Genomic DNA, 20,523 nt, shown 5'->3' on the forward strand with positions numbered 1-20,523 from the left:
ACGACCATGACCATGGCATTAAAAAAACGTGGAGCAATACGATTTTAAGTCGTTCAGCTGCGGAGTCGGTTTAAAAATTAAAAAATAAAACCAGAGTCCGACTCCAGCTAAATGTGTGATTTCGTCGAGTCCCAAATCCGGCTCCGACTTCAAAGCATGTATTTCACCCATTTACGTAACTAAATTATTCCACCATTTGCTATTCTTACAGTTTACGGCATCATCAGTTTCGAAATTTGGTACTGCGAATGCGCACATCAGACTCGGGTAGTTTTACGTTGTCTCACTTGAATCCCGAGTCTGACTCCAACAAAACAAACCGACTTCTTCGAGTCCGACTCCGCAGCCAAAATTTCAACGATTTTTCAACGGTTAAAATCCTATAATTCTTTAATATTTTTAAATTTATTGCATAAAAGTATTTGGCAACCCTGTTTTCCAGTTTTCAAGGCCACAAATTATTTTGACTGGCGTCCATTCAAGTTCCGCGCTTTACTTTGTTTGTTTTATTTTGTTTCTCCTCGTTTTTAGGTGTACAGCGTCGTCGCTCATTTCCAGTTCGGGTTGTAGATATTAGCGGCTGTAAATACTAGAAATATCGAAATGGCGGCGTTTATTTTTTCTCGACTTTTTCTCAACGTGTCTGTTGTTACTTTTCTTTTCGTTGTTGAAGCCTTGTCGGATTTTGTGTTTTACAGTCAGTGAAATAAAGAGCAACTAATCCCAATGCGTTATTGTGGTAGACTGAGAGAAAGATTTCTGGAGAAGTGATTTATTCACAAAGCCCATGAAACAAATATGGCCTTATTCCATGAATTACTACAAGAAATTAAATTGTGCATATTGGTCAGTGCTGTGATGAGTAAAGTCAAATAGCGTTTAGTCTTAGGTAATTGATGACTTGGACTGAAACTAGACATGGTATTTTTTTCAAATATTTTGAGCTAGACTTAATTGAGTTACTTCAAAATGATGTTTCCAGCACTACCGTAGATACGATTTTAGGTCTTACTTTGATTGCGTTCATACTTATTTAAAGTTAAGCCAAATTTAAATTTAATCGTTTAAAATATACTTGGAATATTTGGGAAATCCCCATTTGTAAAACACATGTGGCAACATCTACCATTTAATGTCTACAATACTTTTCAACTCTTTTAAAAAATTCTTCTACATACACAAATTTAGGTGAGTTTTTCTACTTACACAAACTTTAATTAGGAGTAATTCTTTAAAATACTGATAGTCATAAATTTAACTTCTATTTGTTTAAACATCAAAAGGTAAATTTTTTTCCAAACTTCAGAGAACAGCAATGTCGATTTATTTTAAATTTTGTTGCCAATTGGTGATTCCTATGTAATCACAACACTGCAACCAGAATATATTCCTAAAAAAAATAGTTCAATAAACGCACGTTTCATACGTTACTTACTAATTGAAATAAACCTTGTGATCTGTTAAAATTTTGCCTTTTGTATCAGTAAAAGAAAGGCATGGATTTGACATGGCAGAGTGTTAGTGGTCTAAGCAAACATGTCTTGGACGTCGTTGAACAATGTGGATTTCAAAACATGTTGCCTGTGCAGGTTTGTAGACTGATAAGAATATAAACACAAGCATGAATTAAGCTAATACTATATATTAGCATAATTGTACCTTTATTAGTGGACACAATTAGCTATCATATATCTGGTCTGCATTCTGTGGCAGATAAACTTGCAAGATTCTTAAAAGCAATTTGTGTTGTGCACACTTAAATTTGTAACTTGCGAACCTAAATTGAAAAATAAACAGGCTGAGTTTTGCTGGATTCCCGAACCTCGGGGGGTGTGTATAATATAAATAACCGGCGCTGGTCTAGAATCCTACCACAGTTCTAAAATCAACGCACAAAATTTGAGTTAGGATGCGGGTTAGCGTTTGGGTGTGGGTGGGTCAAGTAATATTATATTCCTAATTTAATAATAATACTTGACCCACCTTAACCCAAACGCTAACCTGTGCCCTAACCCAAATGTTGTTTCGTTGTGGTAGGATTCTAGACCAGCGCCAAATAACCTAATTGTCGTTTCACAATTGCAACCACGTTTTTGCCACTAACACGTTGGCGCACTATGGCAAGCGCACCCGCTATTTTTTTTAACAGACCAAACCTGCATCCTAAAAATCAAAATATTTATCCCGTTACAAAGAAGCACTTTGAAGAAGCACTTTTCATCTTTGGTGCACCCCAATTGAAAAGTAAGCCTAAAAATCCCTTACCCACTCGTCCGCGGTCATACCTGCGCATTTTGTGTAAAAATCAACGTAAAATGCAGTCGGCCATAAAACATCGCTCAAAAGTGCAAAACTTTCATTGTTATAATGGTTTCGAGTATAGTACTTTATTTCCAGCCGGGCAAATTTTACAAATAACTTATTACAGCCGAGCAAATTTAGGCAGAAATGTTATTACAGCTGCGCAATTTTAAGCTGCAAATTGTCTTCTTGCACAAAACCCAAGTTTTCAATCTGGAGTGCACCCCATCACCCCGATTTTTTCGCTAACCTTGACCCTAAACCAAATGGGGTGTCTTGACTTACTAGTTGTTTGCATACTCGGGAAAAGCCTAAACTCGAGTGGTCATGAATGATATTTTTATCCAGGGTTTATAAACTTTATAGCAGTGTTGCATCACACATTGATGTATTAGAACTAGTGGGTTAATTATGGAAAAATTTCAAAACTGGGAAAATGAAATTTAATAGTAATTAGCTGGATACCGCCCAAACTCAATCGTTGCACCTGGGTATGACATTACAGTTAATCTGAAACTAATGTAAATATTTTGTAAGGTTTTTACAAAAACAAAAAACGCTTGGCCAAAACTCTCACATCAGTCAATTCGTTTTTTTGTTTCAAATTGTTTTACACCCTAAGCCCAACTGCGAAATTCGCACTACTTTTCATAGATCTGCAAAATCCTGATCGCTCTTTTGGTGGAGCCATTGACAGTACTTTAATACTGAAGTTTAGACATGCAAATTTTTATAAAAATCAAAGTTTCATGATATGTGAAGCCTCTGTGATAGACAGAATGTGCAACTGCGAATGCCAAACTTTCCATCCTGGGGGTATATTGGATAGTTGATGCTCAGCATGAATGTCAATTGTTTTTATCTTTTATGTGATATCTCATTCATTTGTATCAACAAACTTTTTTGAGTAAAATTTAGTTCCCAGAAACTGAGTCGATTCACCAAAAAAAAATATATAAATTTTACAGCACATGTGCCTGCAGGATCAGGCCTGCAGAGTTAATTTTACAGGCCCGAAGGTTATTTCATTAATGAGTATGCTAAAATGTTGTTGCATGGAATTCCAAGCTAAATTTTGATTAAATTTTTACACTGAACCACAATTTATAAGCTCACTTAGATTTTGTTGCAGATGCTTTGGGTCAGTTAAACATTTGGAGAACTTTCACCAATAAATAAAATTTTTATTTTCTGTAACATTTTTTCAGGCAGCAACAATCCCTGTCTTTTTAAAAAACAAAGACGTTTGCGTGGAAGCAGTCACCGGTAGTGGAAAGACTCTGGCGTTTGTTGTGCCACTTTTAGAAATGCTGCAAAAACGCAAAGAAAAACTTAAAAAGCACCAGGTAAGTTTAAACAACCTAAAAAAAACTAGAAAATGCATTTTATGTAATACAGTCTTTTAAATTAAACATTGGCTGACAAGTAAAAATGTCCAATAATATAACCCCAGAGTTGGATTTGCAATAATTTTTGTCAAAATCACTGGCTATTGGTAAAATCTTAAGTATGGGACAGTCTTACTGACATGGTAATCTTAAAATAATTTTTGACCTTGCATTTTAAATATCTTGTTTACTGTTTATGTTTTATTTGTTTTGTATATGCTAATGACTCTGTCTAGGGTATTAATATTACCAATATAATTTGTAATTTATTTTTATGATACCTGATTACTGTAACATATATTTCAAAATTTCATTTTAAATATATTTATAATAGGTTAAATATGTTGTATTAAAATAAACTGACGGTGCATTTGTTGGCCAAGTATATATATATATATATATATATCTTTTAAGATATTTTAATAGTGTCTGACTTGAATTGCTAGCTTTGCTAGAGTAATATCGCATACTCAGTGCAGCATTGCTAAATAAATTATTTTTTCACTTTTTAGATTGGTGCGCTGATAGTAAGTCCCACTCGTGAGCTGGCTTGTCAGATTCATGAAGTAGTGAAATCGTTTTACCATACCCAGCTTTGTCCTTACACCAGTATGCTCTGTATCGGTGGAAAGGGAGACATCCAAAGAGATTGTGATCAATTTTCCGAAGATGGTAATAATTGGCAAATTTATTAAATTTTATAAACTTTATATCTGAATATATCAGAAAAAACAAATTTTCCTGAAATATATGGTGATTTTTACGCATTGGTGATGGCATAAGCACTTGCCGAAACGTTTGCAAAATAAAAGTATGAATCTTTTATCAGTTATTTGGGCCACTCTTTTTCTATTGAAGAATATGGTAAATACTTTATCTTTCCAAGATAAATGTGGACTGATAAGTTAGTTTAATTATTCAAATATAAAAACTTAGCACAGGTGTCATTTTAGGAGGATTGTAATAAAGGAATATTTAGATAAATATATTAGGATTTATTGTATTTTAAATAGCGTTTTACTTATGACGTCACTTTTGCTGACAAACATATACCAATTATTTTATATTTGCTGTTGAACACAAATATTAAATAGTGTTGCAGTAATAAACTTAGTTGAAAGGCTTTTTTGGCTTCAATGAAAGGCTTTTTTGGCTTCAATAAAACTAATCTTGGAGAAATTTTAAACTGATTGTAAATTTAATAAAACTTGCTAATTTTATTACATAGTAATTTATATTACCTTTAATTAACAATAATCAAGTTAATAAAATTCAACACATAACTTGTATCTGGCTCGCAATCGTCAATCCTTACAGTTATCACGCCGTTATGTAAAAAGTTTGGTGGCCCCTGTCTGACATAACAATTTAATATAACTAACTTCAGTTTTTGATGCCCAATTACTATAATTAATTATATTTTATTCTTTCAACGATATTAGTCAAATTGAAAAATAATGAGATAAAATGTTATATCTGGCCCGCAATTAACAATCTTGACAGTTACCTGGTCTGTGATTGCCAGGCCCTACAGCAGGGGTTCTTAAACTTGGGTCCATGGCCCCCTTGTAGGGGTCCATAAATGCCTACTTGAAATATTGAAATATTGTGTATATTTAAGAAGGAATCAATTTTTTAAAGAAAAACAGTTTTTTGAACGGTTTTGCACTGAATGTATTTAGACTCCATTTCACTTATATTTATATCACATTTTTGGTCTAAATCAGGAGCTTAATGTAGTCTATTTGTACTGTGAGGTCAATTTATGCTGTCAACTTTGAATTTTTTGGCCTACCGTGGTCCACGCGAGGCAAAGGTAAAAAAAAGCAAGGCAAAAAAAATGAGGGGTCCGCTGTAAAAAGTTTAGGAATCCCTGCCTTACAGTTATCGACCCTTTTTGTAAAAAGTTTGGTGATCTCTTCCTTTATATTGACAGGTGCTCAAATATTGGTTGGGACTCCCGGTAGAATCAGCGCTGCTCTCGAGAAAAGCTCTTTAATGCAAACCGCGATTAAAGCGCTTGAAGTTTACATTCTTGATGAAGCCGATCGACTGCTTGACATGGGTTTTCACAACACTCTTTCAAGCATTATGAGGTAAACACTTTAAATTATTATGCTTCAAAACAGTGTTTCTTAAGGTTGATTCACATTAGACGCGTCTGGAGTTAACGTAAAGTATTTTTAAAAAAAGTTTAAATATTTTAACTTGGGCACTTTCGGTTAGAAGTGAGGAAATTTGCCGTTAACGCCACGCGCTATGTGTGGACTGGACGACGCGAGCTTTTGCGAAAGACACTAACGCCACAAGTAAAACTTGTCTAGTGTGAACCAACCTTACGGCTTTTTTTGACGACCCAAAAACCAAGCATAACTAAACATTGAAAGCTTTGTCGTCCCAATTCTCTTCTGTGAACTTTTTGTTGTTGAAGTGGGCAAAACACTGATCAGACAATAGCTATAGTCACTTTGAATTAAATTATTATGAGACATGTCATTGTATTGTTTCTGCAATTTTCTTAAATTTCAGATAAATCTTGCTCAGGCCAAATCAAACTTAAACTTAACCATGTAAAGTACCTTAGTCGACGACTAAAAAAGTGTCGTAGGGGGAAAAATTAAAATACTTTTTTGGTTGGTTTATTATTGTATTATATTTTTAACAGTCGCTTGCCTAAACAAAGAAGAACCGGTTTGTTCAGCGCAACACAAACTGAACAGGTCGAACAACTTATAAAAGCTGGAATGAGAAATCCTGTGAAAATTATAGTGAAGGAGGTATATTATATTACTGATAAAATAAAAAAAAATATAAACAAAAATATGGCTTCAAAGCGTCATATGAAATGTCCATAATAATGAAGTTCTATTATGATGTGCGGTACACTGAAAGCCATCACAGACTCCGAATCTGCAATGGCTTGCGGTGTACTAATGATATGTAAGGTCAAAAAGCAACTTCAGAAGGGCTAGATCTCAGTTGTTAACACACATATGTGTGTACATATGTTTCATTAAAATGATGTACAGTATTAATAAATGTACTTTTTTGAATTACCTTATTTAGCCAATAATGTTTACTTAATAAAATCGTAGTTTAGGAACACTATGGTCAGTAGAAACAACATGGCCTAATCTTAGTTTATCAATTGTAAAATTGTTCATCCACGAAAATTGTAATAAAGTACCAACGTTTCAACCACCTATTCGGGCAATCTTCTTCAGGGTAATATAATTGCAAATGCAGGGGAGAGGCCAAAAACGTTGCCATATTAACTGCGCTTAAACATTTTTAAGACGGCATGCGCTTCGTTATTGTATTTTTAAACAACAAAAGTGTGATATTAAGGTGCAAGTCAATGTTTAGCCCCAGACACTACAACGTATGTTTAGGTGTTTTATTTCCAAACAATAAAAGTGCTTATAATATAAAGGTTCGAGTCAATGTTTAGCTCCAGACACTTCGCCATTTCTCACCAGAAAAAAACTGTTTATTTTCGCATTAATAGAAAAAGGAGGTCGTAGACTTTGCTTCGGACAGCACTTCTGTGGCCAAAACACCCTCATCCTTACTCAACCAGTATATGATTTGCCCGGCTAACGGCAAGTTTAACTGCCTCATGGATTTCATCAATAAGAGAAAAAACGAGAAGATCTTGGTGTTTGTTTCCACCTGCGCCAGCGTGGAATATTTCGGGAGGGCAATTAAAGGTATTTTTTTGCTTTTTGAGCTTTTTCAAATCTATTTTATTTGCAAAATGTTTTGTCAATTGTTTTATAGGGTATATAGTTTCATTAGGCACTAATTATTTATCGTGGTTATTAAATAAAAGGTAGTCAGGGTTATATTGTCAGTTGTCACCAATAAACCTTTTTTGAGCCTAATCGATAATATTTCGGGAGGTCAATTAAAGGAATTTTCTTGTATTTTTGGCTTTTTTAAATCTATTTTATTTGCAAAATTTATTGTCAATTTTTTTTGTACGGTATATAATTTTATTAGGTAATAATTCTAGTTCTTTGTCGTGGTCATTAAATAAAAGGTAGTTTATGTTACATTGTCAGTTTGTCACCAATATACCTTGTTGAGCCTAACCGATAAGACATACCGGTACCTCTTCTTTTGTCAATTTTTGTATATTAATGCAAATTTCTTAGGACTTTCCTGTCTTGTTCAAAGTTTGGCATTTATGATCAAGACAGGAAAGTCTAAAGAATATTTGCTCTCTTTGAAGTTATTATCGTCATTTACATGTAAGGGCGAGGATATATCTTCTTGATTTACACATTCGGTTTGCCATTTTTATTATTGGTTGTTATTTTCTGTATATTTGCTTTCAGACCTTATTGGGAAAACGTTTAACATCTTGTTATTGCATGGCAAAGTGAAAAAAAGAAGATTACAAATCTTCAGCAATTTCCGACAAATTACCAGGTGATTAAAGATAGCGTTGTTTCTAGTTAAATTATAAGACAATTTATATAAGTTCTACTTTGGAATGTTTCGAACACTTCTACTCAACTCTTCATAACTTAATTTGGCCAACGTTTTAAACTCAATATCATGTAACGGATTACTTCGTCAACTCTAAATACCGGTCTGTTAAACAAGTCATTTTAAAATCCCAGTCAACTCATTTTTATAATAACCTAAGTCCAAGTCAAGTCATTGATAAAAAATACCAAACCCAGTCAAAGCCATCAGTTGCCACCATGAGAGCAAGTCAACCACAAGTAATTGATGTAAAAATAAATCTTTAAACTAATAAAATTTGTTAAACACCGATTATGAGCAATAACTCAACTAAAATATCACAAAAACGCATATACAGCATGCAAAGTGTTTTACGTGCATAAATTCAGAAAATTACCAAAATAAAAGAGTTGAGTCTAATTATTTAACTGAAGCGACCCTGAGTCAAGTCAAGTAGTTTGAAAAGGACCACTGAATTCATTACAATACTGGTAAATACGCATATTGTATAAATCTCCAACTGAGATAAACTTGTCCAGAAGACATGCAAGCAATCATAGTTCAGTGGATAATTACCAAACACTGTTTTACAGCGGCGTCTTGATTTGCACGGATGTCATGTCAAGGGGAATTGATATTCCTGATGTCGACTGGGTTTTGCAGTTTGATCCGCCAAGTAATGCAAGGTAGGCGGAATAACTTGTGGTTATTTGACCGTAAGTTCTGAGATTTTATTACTTTTAGATGAGAGTGTGTTGTATATGTAACTAAACTAAGAAAAACATTAAAGCCGATACAGAGGTAAATTTATGACCAAATGAGTTGGGTTTGGCAATTTTTGTTTTAATTCCTATTTCAATTTAAGAAAGTTATAATATGAAGATTTTGCGCATTATTTTATTGTCGTTCACACAATGCCACCAAGTTTTAAACGGTCTTATATTTCTTCTACTGTACATCTTTTTACAATCTCCAGCCATTGCAATATATTGTAAAACGTCACTTTCGGTTGTAGTTTTTTTATTATAATACTTTCGGTTAGAAAGGTCCGATAATGTCGGTTTGGAGGGATCCAATACCCGATGCCAACTGGTAGCATGGGTACTCGTTCAATACCAAATTAATTTAGGCATTTTAGTCATGAATTGCGGCAATTTCACTCAAAATTTTTTTACAGTTTCAAAAAACCTTTTTGATTTTCAAAATCGCAAAGAGCACTGGTTTAATGGATATATACTGTTTATTATTCGAAATGTTTACAATGTGCTACCGCTACCTACTGCTTTATGGGCTTTGTAATATTTTTTGCTTGTTTGAACATAGCAATTACGACATTTGGTCTCAGATCTGGCGCGATCTTTGTCCAAATCACCATGTATCTGTACCGGAATATTATGGCGAGCATCAGACGGCCATATACTTTCTGTTATGGTAATTGTTGTCTGTTGATATAATGTTTCCAGTGCATTCGTCCATCGATGTGGAAGAACTGCAAGGGTTGGCAGACAGGGAAGTGCCCTCACCTTTCTACTTGAAACCGAAGCAGCTTACGTAGACTTCATAGAAATCAACCAAAAAGCCCCGATGAAAGTAAGTTTTAGTATTCAAAACTTTGCATTTTACCACCACTGTTTCATCTAACTGCCCAACGATGACACGGACATTTTAACTGTATTTTTGATTATTTTTTTCTTAGTCGGAAAGCTGTATCAACAAATAACTTACGGCATTTATTTATGCATTTTAGTTTTTTTTACATCTTTATTGAGCCGGGTGCAAAAAAGCATTTTTATTTTAACCTGCTTTAAATATACAAGAGTGGGTTAAGCAACTCCAATTATACTGTTCAATATACGCTCCCGAATATTTATCATCGGATGTTATCACACAGAAAATTTTTTTTGGCTATTTCAAGTGTTATGAAATAAAAAGTTATTGTACGACAGTTGATGTAATTGTGGGAAATGTAAGAAATGTCGACTAAATAATTACTATTTTTCGACTTCATTTTCCGTAAAACATTGTAAAAAACGTTTTTATTTTGATTAAATAATATGCTATTGAAACACGTTTATTTCTCCTAAAGTTGCAAGCTTGTCAAATAACAATGCTATTTCCTTGATATTAAATTGCAAGCCAAAAAGGTCGAGTAGATTAAAATCGTCTTGATTACGACGTCATTAACTGAAGATGATACAAGTTCGTATCGAAACGTCAAGCTACATTACAGATCCGTGCATAGTGTAAAATTTGATTTCAGAGTTTATCTAATTTTTTTTTAGCGACCTTATTGCAAATTCTGCTTTTAGCCATTCAAATTAAAAAAAATGCTATTTCCGTTGTTAAAATAACAACACTTAATTTGATATGTATTTCAAATCCCCTTGTTGACCTGGTTTTCCTCTTCCCTTGTGGTTTAAAACTATTTTCCTACTTCTGCTCTAACAGCTAAACAATCTAGGGTCATATGAATCAGCTGCGCCAACTCAGGCTGCTACTATTACTCAACGCAAGCCGTACACTTCAATTTGTAAACCTGTTAGGGTAACCTATTCTATTTAACCTTTTCTAGGAATGCGTTCCTTTCCCTTTTAAAACTATTTTCCTATCTCTGCACTAAAAGCTAAACTATCTAGGACCGTACTACTATAACCTAACGCAAGTTGTACACTTTAATTTGCAAACCTGTGGTTGTTTATTTTATTTACTATTTTCTAGGAATACGTGCCAGAAACGCCGGTCGACCAAATGGAGGACTGGCTAGCTCGCTTACGCCATCTAGCGGTGGAGGACCGAGCGGTTATGGAACGTGGAACGAGAGCTTTCGTGTCTTTCGTTCAATCGTACGTCAAGCACGAGTGTAACCTGATCTTCAGAGTAAAGGGTGAGTCTTGGCAAAATAACAATGAAGGTAGATAGTCGATGCTTTTCTGTTTATTCCGATACCCAATATATATATTTCCATGATTAGCAATCTAACACAGAGATTTGCATCTTGGAAATGCACTTTTTTAATTAACGCGTGGACATTTTTTGTTGGTCATGGGTATCCAAAAAATATTGATTTTAAATGCATATGTCAGGGTTTAGTAAGAATTCTTTCTGGGAGCATTTTATTACCACAATTGAACTTAGATAGAAACGAAATCTTTGTGCGACGCACATTTTAAGGGACCTCCGTCCTAACGTGCATATCGGTTTTGTTTTGTTAACCTTGTCGTTTTTGTCAGACCTCAATCTTGGTGAACTTGCTACTGGCTTTGCCCTGCTCAGACTTCCAAAGATGCCGGAACTGAAGAACAAGAAGATAACTGGCTTCACTGCCACTGACGTCAATTTCTCGTCGATTAAGTTCAAGTAAGTTTGACGCGATTTGTTCTAGTAAAGATGTTTTCCAGGTAATATAGTATATTGCGCCTACTATTCTTCCGGTACTTTATAAATTATTCTAGATTTTTAATGGAGTATTGTGAGCTTTAGATATTAAATATGTTTCATGTTAATAATAAGGCATTTGTTAATAAGTAACATATAACTCTGTGCACTTGTGTGCAACATGCTGAATGCTTCACATCATTGGTGGCTTCCAGAAGATAAGTTTACAAAAGTAACTCATATTTTTGCGTTTTATCTGTTCACTTAAAGGACACTTTAAACAAAACAACTAAGCAAATGCTTTCGTTTGAACAAGCAATAAACCATAGAGCAGGGGTGGGCAAATGCATTCAATGTAAGAGCCATTTGCAGAAAATACAAGCACCAAAGAGCCTCAAAATTATTTCAATACAAAAACGGTAAATAATGCAAGGCCAGCCGCAATAATAACAGAATTGTAATATTACAAAACGGTAATAATCAACACTATAATAACGGTAATAGCAAAATAACACCCACATGTTTATTAGTATCAGTCTTTTGTCAACTAACTCTATGTCTCGTGTTACGTCATAAACGAAATACTGGCCTAAATAAAGAAAAGAAAAAGAGAGGAGCGTTTATAAACGGTGCTCTTGGTAACCTTTTCAATTTTTTTTAAATTTTACGATTCAACTAGAAGAGCCACAAAACCCATGCCGGAGAGCCGCAGTTTGCCCACCCCTGCCATAGAGTATTTTTGTCCCAATAATTGTGTCTGTTCTACAGTGGATTGTTTTTTAACTTTTTATAATTGTCTTATAAACCCAACAGCGCTCCAAATGTACCTAATTTTGACATTTTTTTAATCACCCTGTGGCCTTACAATTATGTTGAAGAACACGCGTTCCAAATAAATTCTGTTCAAATTTTCCCGTTCTCCTTAAATACGCTTTTTAATTCCCCTATTTTTTATTTCAATTCAAAATTAATGCTTTTACTTTAATAATCTTCAAATTTACATAATTCCTTCTAATTACCCTCAATATTGTAAATTACCGAATTCCCATTCAAACCACTCTATTCTTAAATATTTAAATCAACGCACTAATTATTCTCGTTTAATCCATCTTATTCCCATTTAAAGTCATTTCTAATTGTGACTTTATTTTCGGTTTCTGCATTGCAGGACATAATTCTCATTACACTAATCGTATTTCTATTTAAAGTCAATTTCCAATCTTAAATCTTTGCATTACAGAGACAAGTCACGAGAAAAATTTCGTCAGGAAGAGATGAAGCGGAGAGCAAACGGCGTCGACACTAGAGGGCCGAAGTTCATGAGCAAAAAGGCGAAAGCTTGGTCTGATAACAGGTTAAAGAAGGAATCCAGGAAAGAAAAGAAAATGAAAAGGCTTGAGAAAAAAAATAAAATGGTAAGCTCCAAACTGTGGTGGTCTGGATTGCTTGTTCCTTGAAAATATTTTTTTTTTATTGATAGGGTTTTCTGATAATAGTTTTTATTTTTACATCCGTGAAGTATTTTGGGAAAAACCCACAAACAATTGTCGTAAAATTAGAGATAGACCGAGATATTCGTTTACCGATAATATCGGCCGATATTTGGCTTCTACCGATATATCGATATCGGTAAATGTAGGCCGATACTTTGGCCGATATTTTAGTGCGAAAATAAGATATAACTTTGCCTGTACAACGAACAACTTACCCTTTTCCCCCACAGTTTGTCGGCCACTGATTTGGCGTTTAAGCAAAAAGTGTGGCGAGTGGTTTAAAGACAAATGTGTTTTTTTTAGACGTTTGATGAAAACGAATTGGAAGAATTGCGAAAAGACGCGCAGATGGTTAAAAAACTAAAGAACAATAAGGTAAGTCCATTTGGTTAAATTTTACAAATTATGTCATTAGGGGCTGGACGCTGAATATCCTGTCATTGAATACTATCTACTAGAAGCGTAATTTAAAAAAAAATCCAGCTGCGTCAGAGACTTAAGTCTTGAACTTTACCTAAAGTAGACTGACGTGATTTTTCGTTGAAAGAATGAATTTTATTTATTTATTTATTATTTTTTTTTGTTAACGATGACTGAAAAAATCTTTATGCACAATACTAAAGTGTTCCGAATGGCAATTTTTTTGCTGATATGTTTTTGGTTAAAAGCAATACTTTTTGTCATTTATCAAATATTAACAACAACTGTGATAATGTTGGACCAGAAGCCAAGTGCTTTTATTGTTTTGGTTCAAACAGGGGTGCCGATCTGATAACAAAGTTAATTGTGCATTAATCAATGAAACTTTTGTATCTTATTTTTTTAATCTTCGTCATAACAACCTGGAAGCAAAAAAACTTTATTTGATAAACCAAAGTGTTCTTAATGGTAATTCTTAGTGCTGGTTTGCTTTTTATTCAAAAGCAGTAGTTTAGAATTTTGTTATTTCTAAAAAATTGTGTTGAATTTGCTAAAAAAATGTGTTGTTAACTGCAATTGGGATGTCCAATAGTATCGGACTTATTATCGGTACTCGCCCGATACTGGTATCGGTGCGGATCTAACAACAAATTTATTAGCGCATATATCCCATGTAAATTCAGTGCTACGTCGGGTTTTCTTCATTAAAAGGTAAATTTGCGAGAGAATAAACGTTAAATGTTTAGCATAGATTAAATATACTTACTGACGCTAAAGCAGACTTTGACTTTATAACCTGAAAATCATTGCATTTATCCGTTTGACATATTTTTTAAAATCATTGAATTTATCTGTTTGGCCGCTTTGGAACCGGTATTGCAATAAGCACAAAGCATCGCTAACTGCAACATATTTAATGTAAAAAAAGCAAAAATAAAATCGTTTTTCAACAACAGATCAGCAAGGACGCTTACAACCAAGAAATCGAATCGGAAGAAAGTAAAATGGAAAAAGAAAAAGCGCAAAAAACGCAAAAAACTGAAAAAGCCTGACGAGAGGTAATTATTAGAACAGAGTGGTGTTTAACTCATTAAACATTTCAAGAAAAACAGAACACAAAACGCACTTCAAATGGTCTGTCAAGACAGTTTTAAGCAGTGGCTGTTTTTGAACTATTTTTAAAGACTATGCACAACACTTGACACCATTAATTAATTTAACATATTTGAACATATTGCCTTTCAATTGCGTCTTTAAACAACACCTGTGTATAGGGTTAGGTTGTGCAATTGTAAATATTACGCTGCGGTGAGTTTAAGATCAAGTGACTGGATTCGAGAATTGTAAAAAAAAAAAAAAAAGTTAAACGTTTTGCCAAATTAATAAAACTGTTTTTCTCTTTTCTATTCAAACCGTGTTGGTCAAACCCAATGGTTTGTAACATGCATTGAAGAATGTAAGTTTCGGTGATGTGTTAATTTTTACTCTTAATATAATAGTCTTAAAAACATTTTTTTCCGTAAACTAATAACTTCGTAGCAATATTTTAAACAGTTAAACAAATTAAAAAACAGCGATTTTCGATTAAAATTAGATAAATTATTTTTCTATTTCCATTAAATGTTTTTTAATTTTATTAATTTGGTTTTGGTTTTACACTAATTAGAAATTCTGCTTAGCCATTTCTGTTTTTGTCAATTTAAAAAAAAAATTGCATTTTGTTTCCAATTTTCCCTTAAAACAAAATCTCTTTTATCGACCCTTTATATTATTTGCATTTTTCAACAATAATTTAACATTCGCTCCCACAAGGGACAGTCCATTTTCATCTCACTGCGCCACGCCTTCCTCTAACGCCACCCTCTCGCATGACGTCACCACTTGTGACGTCACCGCCGCACGAACTGATCGACGTCGGCGTGTAACCTCGCGAGGTGGGACCTCGTGTTTGTGAGGAGGATGTCCTGAGCCTCTCGTGGATCTCCCATGATCTCACCTCGCCCGCATCTTCTAATGTACCTCACCATCGCATCCCTATACTCCCAATCCCCTCCGCTCCTCCTGCGCCTCTTTGCTCTTACGGAGGACTCGCTGGTGGAACCTCCGGCTACTTTGGGACTCCACGCGCTAAAGTCCGGGATGTCCAGGAGGCGAGGAGTTGAGTTTGCGGATCGGCGCGATTTTGGAGGGAATCCGGTCGCAGCGATCACAGCTCTCCGCATCCGCTCCGTCTCCAGGCAACGCGCCTTCTCTCGCATCTTTCTCTTAATCCTCTCCTGCTCCGCGTTCGACATCAGCTGCTCCCCTCCACCTCTTTTGCTCTTCACTCCCGCTGAGGAAGATCTTCTGCTCCCTGACGCGGTTGCCCCTGGTGACGAGCCCCCCACACTTGGCTGGGACCTCCTGCGGAACATCAGCATCCCCTGGGGCATCAAACTGCTCCTCCTCCGCCCCACGTTGGGGCTCAGAGGGACTTTCCCCTTTTCACCCTCTTCCTTATCGTTGTAGGCTTGATCGAAATGCACAGTGGCCGCTGCGGTGGCCGGCCGTCGCCTCTCCACGTCACTCGAACCACCTTCTGTGACGTCATCATCAATATCGCTGACGTCATTGTCGCTTTCTAAGTTTGTGACGTCAATAGCGGTGATGACGCCATCTTCGGGAAGCTTGGTGAGGCGTTTGCTGGGCGCGGTGCTGGGACGGACTTGAACCCGGATGACCTCGTCGATCAGTTTGTCGTCATTGGCTGTGACGTCATCTGTTGACGTCATGGACGTGCGTTCGGTGGCGACGCTTCCATTGCGGCTTCGCGCACTGTCGAGCTTGCGTCGGCGCGGATCGGGAACTGGCGGATGAATAATAAAAAACGCGTTTAGTTGGTTGAAGTGTTGTTTAAATATTGAGTCAAAAACAGCTCCTCTGGTAATTGTAATTGCCAGCCAACTTTTTTGACTGATTGACAATATATTATATTGCCAAATACAGTTTTTGTTGCGTAATAGTAGTTTATATTTTGTTCGTTTAACGATAACAAAAATAATAAAAATTGACACAAAATCTTATATCCGACCGACGATCCGTAATTCTTTCAGTTATCTTCCTCTTTATGGAATAAGTTCAGTGACGCCTAATCTAACACAACAACGGAGCAAATAAAGCAACCAAGTGTTTTCGAAAATGTTACAAAATATTGCAAATAATAAATGAAAAAAGAAGACTTCTGTTATCTCCGGGGTTCTTAAACTGGGGTCCGTGAACTCATTTTACGGGGGTATTATAAAGGCCAAATTGAAATATTAGTGTATATTTAAAAAGTAATCAATTTTTCAAAGAAAATAGTTTAGTTAAAAATTAAACTTTTTTTAGGCTCCTGTTCATTTTCACATTTTTTAGACCGAAATCAGCAGATTTCAAAAGTCTATTTGTATTGTAACGTCAATTTCTGACGATTATTTTTGAAAATATTTTTCCACGCGAAGCACAAAATTTTTAGGGGGTGCGCGGTAAAAAAAATGTTAGGGGTCCGGTGTAAAAAAAGTTTAGTGACCCCTGATGTATTCCAACAACGAAGCAACTCTTACTAGTGATGCCGAAGTCCGTTTCCTTTGGAGCTCTGTTGAGATGCTGGGAAGACGCGGGGAGTCGAGATCCTCCTCCAAAACTCGCCTGCGCACTCGCGCTAAGCTCCGGCGTCACCTGTGTTTTTAGTGAAATAAATGAGTTCTAATTGTTTTTTTACCTATGATTCCTATAAAAAAAGTTGACAAAAACGCTGAATATTCATGGTGAAATAAATGCCTCGTTTTTGCGTCTTTCATGGTTGTCAGTTTTGGTGAATATGCGTATGATTAATTATCCAAAACATGGCACGATCAGCATGTGGTAGACATGACCTAAAAACGACTTTTCAAACCCTTTTAGACGGCCGCGAGATGTTTTTATTAGAATGCAGTGGTTAAAATAAGCCGTCCCGGTAAAATTATTGTTGCAGTTACGCCGTATCGTTAAAAAAATAGCAGACCATGTCCCTTTTTACCTTAAATCTGTTCTAAAGTAAAATTGCAGCTCCACTGCATCAAAAGATAATCCCAGGTTTTCCAAGATTACTTGTTTTACAGGTCCTGTTGCGTCAATTTTGGAAAAAAAATTATCCATTCTGTTAGGAAAATATTTTTAATGTTTTACTTTTATACCTAAGTTAATGCTTTGTCTAAAACCCCTTCATACAAGGTAATAAAATCTTAAAACAAAAGGCTTACCAGTCGATCGGGTGGAACAATGCCCTTCCTCTTGTAGTAAGCTTGTGGTGGATCGTTGTCCCTGTACCCGGTGCTCAATGTCTTCGCTTTGCTCATGAACGACTTGGCTCGATCCTGCTTCATTCCGTGCATCTGCTTCCTACGGTCGCGCTCCAATGATTCCTGGTTAACCTCCACGCTGGCGCGCCTGGAAAGGATCCTGATTGGTCAGTTTAATCGCTTAGTTCGCATAATTTTCCAACTTGACTACGGGGGTTTGAAATCTTTTTTCTATTGTTTCACATATTACACATAAGTTACACTCTCACACATATCTTTGTTCAGCTAGATTTATTGCACGGTTTATTGTACACTAAACAAAGCTGATTATAGGCTACACCAGGCCTACACAACATACGGCCCGCGCAGCTATTTAATGCAAACGGTGTAATAACATATGCGCTACAGTAGCCTGGTACGGGAACACACGATAAGGCTAAAAAGCAACAATACCTAAAGCAGAAAAATCTATAAAACCTATATATTCCCACGTTAATGTTGTTCTTATTTCGGTCTTATGGCTGAAGTCCCCGACTGCTTAAGAACACTTCCAAATAAAAACCCGTACCTCTTGAGCTGAATATTATCTTACATGTTAGTTACCGGTACGTAAATGGGTAAAATAAAAGATGTAGAGTCGGAGATTCTAGGCACGACGAAATCGCACATTTAGCCGGATTCGAACTCGGATGATTTTTAACCGACTCCGCATCCGTGCTTAGAGCACTTCTCAAGGAAACCCGCACCTCTCCAGTCTCTCCCGCTCCCTTTGTTCCTTCTCCTCCTCCTCTTTTCTCCTTCGCTCTTCGATCTGCATCTGTCGATCGTAGATCCTCTCCAACCTCCGCATGTACTCGCCCTCCAGGGTGACGAACTCGCGAGAACGCAACTCTGCGAATTATCACACCTTTGCAGTGTTGTAATGACTTTGCTTAAGTGCACCTAAGTCACTGTATTCAAATGACTTGATTTAAGTCCTTTAAGCCATTTTTTAAGTCCTTTTTTAAGTCCTTTTGCAACTCTACAAATTGTCACACCTTTGCAGTGAAGTCCTTGTCGGAAAAATTAAACACTGAACTATTTTGCCTCAGCAGCGAGGGTTAAAGTAGAACAGTTGTTTTACCAAAACGCATGAAATTATCAGAGATGACGTCATATAGTTACGTCATAACAGGATGGAAAAACTAAGTAATCTTAGGAAATTCGAATTGTCCAAAGTATAGTGCGAAAATATGCAATGAAAATCTTGGTTGAAATATATTTAAGGAAATGATATGATGGCCTGGTGAAAAATGGGCATATCCTTATTATTCCAAACGTTTACAAATTGCCACTTACTTCTGCATGGGCTTTGATATTCATTTTACGTGTAACTCTAACCTCCAGCCATTATCTTAAAATTAATCAAACGTTTAAAATTATACCTTCTGTATGGGCTTTGATATTCATTTTACGTGTAACTATACCATCCAGCTATTATTTTAAGAACTACGGTATTTATTAACTGAAGATGATACAAGCTCGTATCGAAACGTCTTAATCAAGGTGATGTCGATCTACTTGACCTTTTTGGGGAATTCATTATCAAGCTAAATTATTTAAAACGAAAAATGATTGAAAAGTACAAGTTTTCTCTCACGTTTATTCCAATCGAGGTGAGCTGACTTTGTTTTCAGTCGATCGTTCTCCAGCTTGTTCTTGTGGACGCGGAGTTGGTCGTTCTTCTTCTCCTGAGCCTTCCTATGAGCCAACATCTTCTCAAGTCGGTCCTCCGGCATCTTGAAGAGGTAGCGAAGAGGATAGATCGAGGATAAACTTCTTCTCCTCTTCTGGTTACGGTTTGTTTGTCTTCGGATTTGCGATATTTTGTCGTTCTGAGATTGCAACGTTTTTATCCGACTGTATTTGTTTAGAAATCACAACTTTTGTCCAAAATGGCGATTTCTTTGAAGGAACGTGTAAAAAACGTTTTTCAACGCTGTGAGGTTTTTACTCCACTTAAATTGTTTGGAAATATATTTTCTGTCGCTGGACTTAATATCACAAAACGTTTTTGTTGTTCGTCCCTTTTCTAATTGGTTGAAAGTATCTTTTCTGTCGTTCGACTTAAAAAACGTTTTTCTTGTTCGGGTCTTTTTTTGCAAAATGTCGGTTGCGTTGGTGACCTGTCTCGTTTATTCGTCGTTTCTGCGGAATTCCCCTCCGTTGCGACCTGTACTGCCCCCTCTCGGTGCTTCCCCTTGCAGATGACGTAGTCTGTTAAAAAAAACAAAAAAAAACATTTTGTTAAAATAAGGGCGATAACGGAAAATACGCTCTATGTGCTACACTCGACGAGATATTACAGTAGGAAGGCATTACCTTACCAAGGATACTATAATCTAAAAAAGCAATGCTTCGTTATCACAAGAAAAACATAAAACATTGTATTTTTGCGCCTTTTGGCTTTAGGATTGTGCAATGCTCCAAGTATATAAAGTATTGTTAGAAATTAAAGTGCTAATGGTGGTTTTGTTTTGAAAAGGATATTTGGAAGCCACATAAATGCCAAATTTTTTACTTAAAACAAAAAAGCAACTAGAAGAGTATTTTTGTTTCAAATGCGCGCAAATCTTTGCAACACTCTATTCGAGTCTTAAATTGAAATGAAAGTTTTATTGCACAAGGTAAAAAGTCCACAACCGATACCCATACCACGTTGTAGTGTCCAAACTAATTTATGCAGTTCAGCTTTTGTTTTGCAAATATACCATTTAGAAAATACTTTAAATCGGT

General features: G+C 35.8%; 2 protein-coding genes across 2 annotated transcripts; one reads left to right on the forward strand and one right to left on the reverse strand.

Moving 5' to 3' along the window:
• Window positions 1-1,496: 1,496 nt before the first annotated feature.
• Window positions 1,497-17,135, forward strand: LOC146134559 (ATP-dependent RNA helicase DDX55-like). The gene is made up of 15 exons (XM_083397534.1): window positions 1,497-1,593; window positions 3,514-3,647; window positions 4,202-4,361; window positions 5,626-5,785; window positions 6,355-6,466; window positions 7,198-7,399; window positions 8,030-8,123; window positions 8,756-8,848; window positions 9,626-9,752; window positions 10,881-11,046; window positions 11,393-11,519; window positions 12,778-12,952; window positions 13,334-13,405; window positions 14,407-14,508; window positions 15,959-17,135. The coding sequence occupies exons 1-14, from the start codon at window positions 1,497-1,499 to the stop codon at window positions 14,500-14,502; spliced, it is 1,815 nt and encodes a 604-aa protein (XP_083253660.1). The 3' UTR covers window positions 14,503-14,508; window positions 15,959-17,135.
• LOC146134560 (uncharacterized) lies at window positions 15,314-19,935 on the reverse strand. Its single transcript, XM_083397535.1, has 5 exons — window positions 19,388-19,935; window positions 18,495-18,639; window positions 17,710-17,896; window positions 17,032-17,146; window positions 15,314-16,295 (listed from the first exon to the last, which is right to left on the reverse strand). The coding sequence occupies exons 1-5, from the start codon at window positions 19,524-19,526 to the stop codon at window positions 15,340-15,342; spliced, it is 1,542 nt and encodes a 513-aa protein (XP_083253661.1). The 5' UTR covers window positions 19,527-19,935; the 3' UTR covers window positions 15,314-15,339.
• Between the last annotated feature and the right edge of the window lie 588 nt (window positions 19,936-20,523).

This window comes from Ascidiella aspersa, chromosome 9 (genome assembly GCF_963924565.1).
Source record: "Ascidiella aspersa chromosome 9, kaAscAspe10.2, whole genome shotgun sequence".
Classification (NCBI taxonomy): domain Eukaryota; kingdom Metazoa; phylum Chordata; class Ascidiacea; order Phlebobranchia; family Ascidiidae; genus Ascidiella; species Ascidiella aspersa.

Excerpts from the sequence above, each read along its gene's own strand:
- LOC146134560 (XM_083397535.1), bottom strand. The coding sequence starts at position 19,526 with ATGCCGGAGGACCGACTTGAGAAGATGTTGGCTCATAGGAAGGCTCAG. Across the intron at positions 18,640-19,387 it reads TCACCTCGATTGGAATAAAC|AGTTGCGTTCTCGCGAGTTC; the intron begins GTGAGAGAAAAC and ends GATAATTCGCAG. Across the intron at positions 17,897-18,494 it reads GAGCGGGAGAGACTGGAGAG|GCGCGCCAGCGTGGAGGTTA; the intron begins GTGCGGGTTTCC and ends GATCCTTTCCAG.
- LOC146134559 (XM_083397534.1), top strand. The coding sequence starts at position 1,497 with ATGGATTTGACATGGCAGAGTGTTAGTGGTCTAAGCAAACATGTCTTG. Across the intron at positions 4,362-5,625 it reads TGATCAATTTTCCGAAGATG|GTGCTCAAATATTGGTTGGG; the intron begins GTAATAATTGGC and ends TTATATTGACAG. Across the intron at positions 5,786-6,354 it reads ACTCTTTCAAGCATTATGAG|TCGCTTGCCTAAACAAAGAA; the intron begins GTAAACACTTTA and ends TATTTTTAACAG.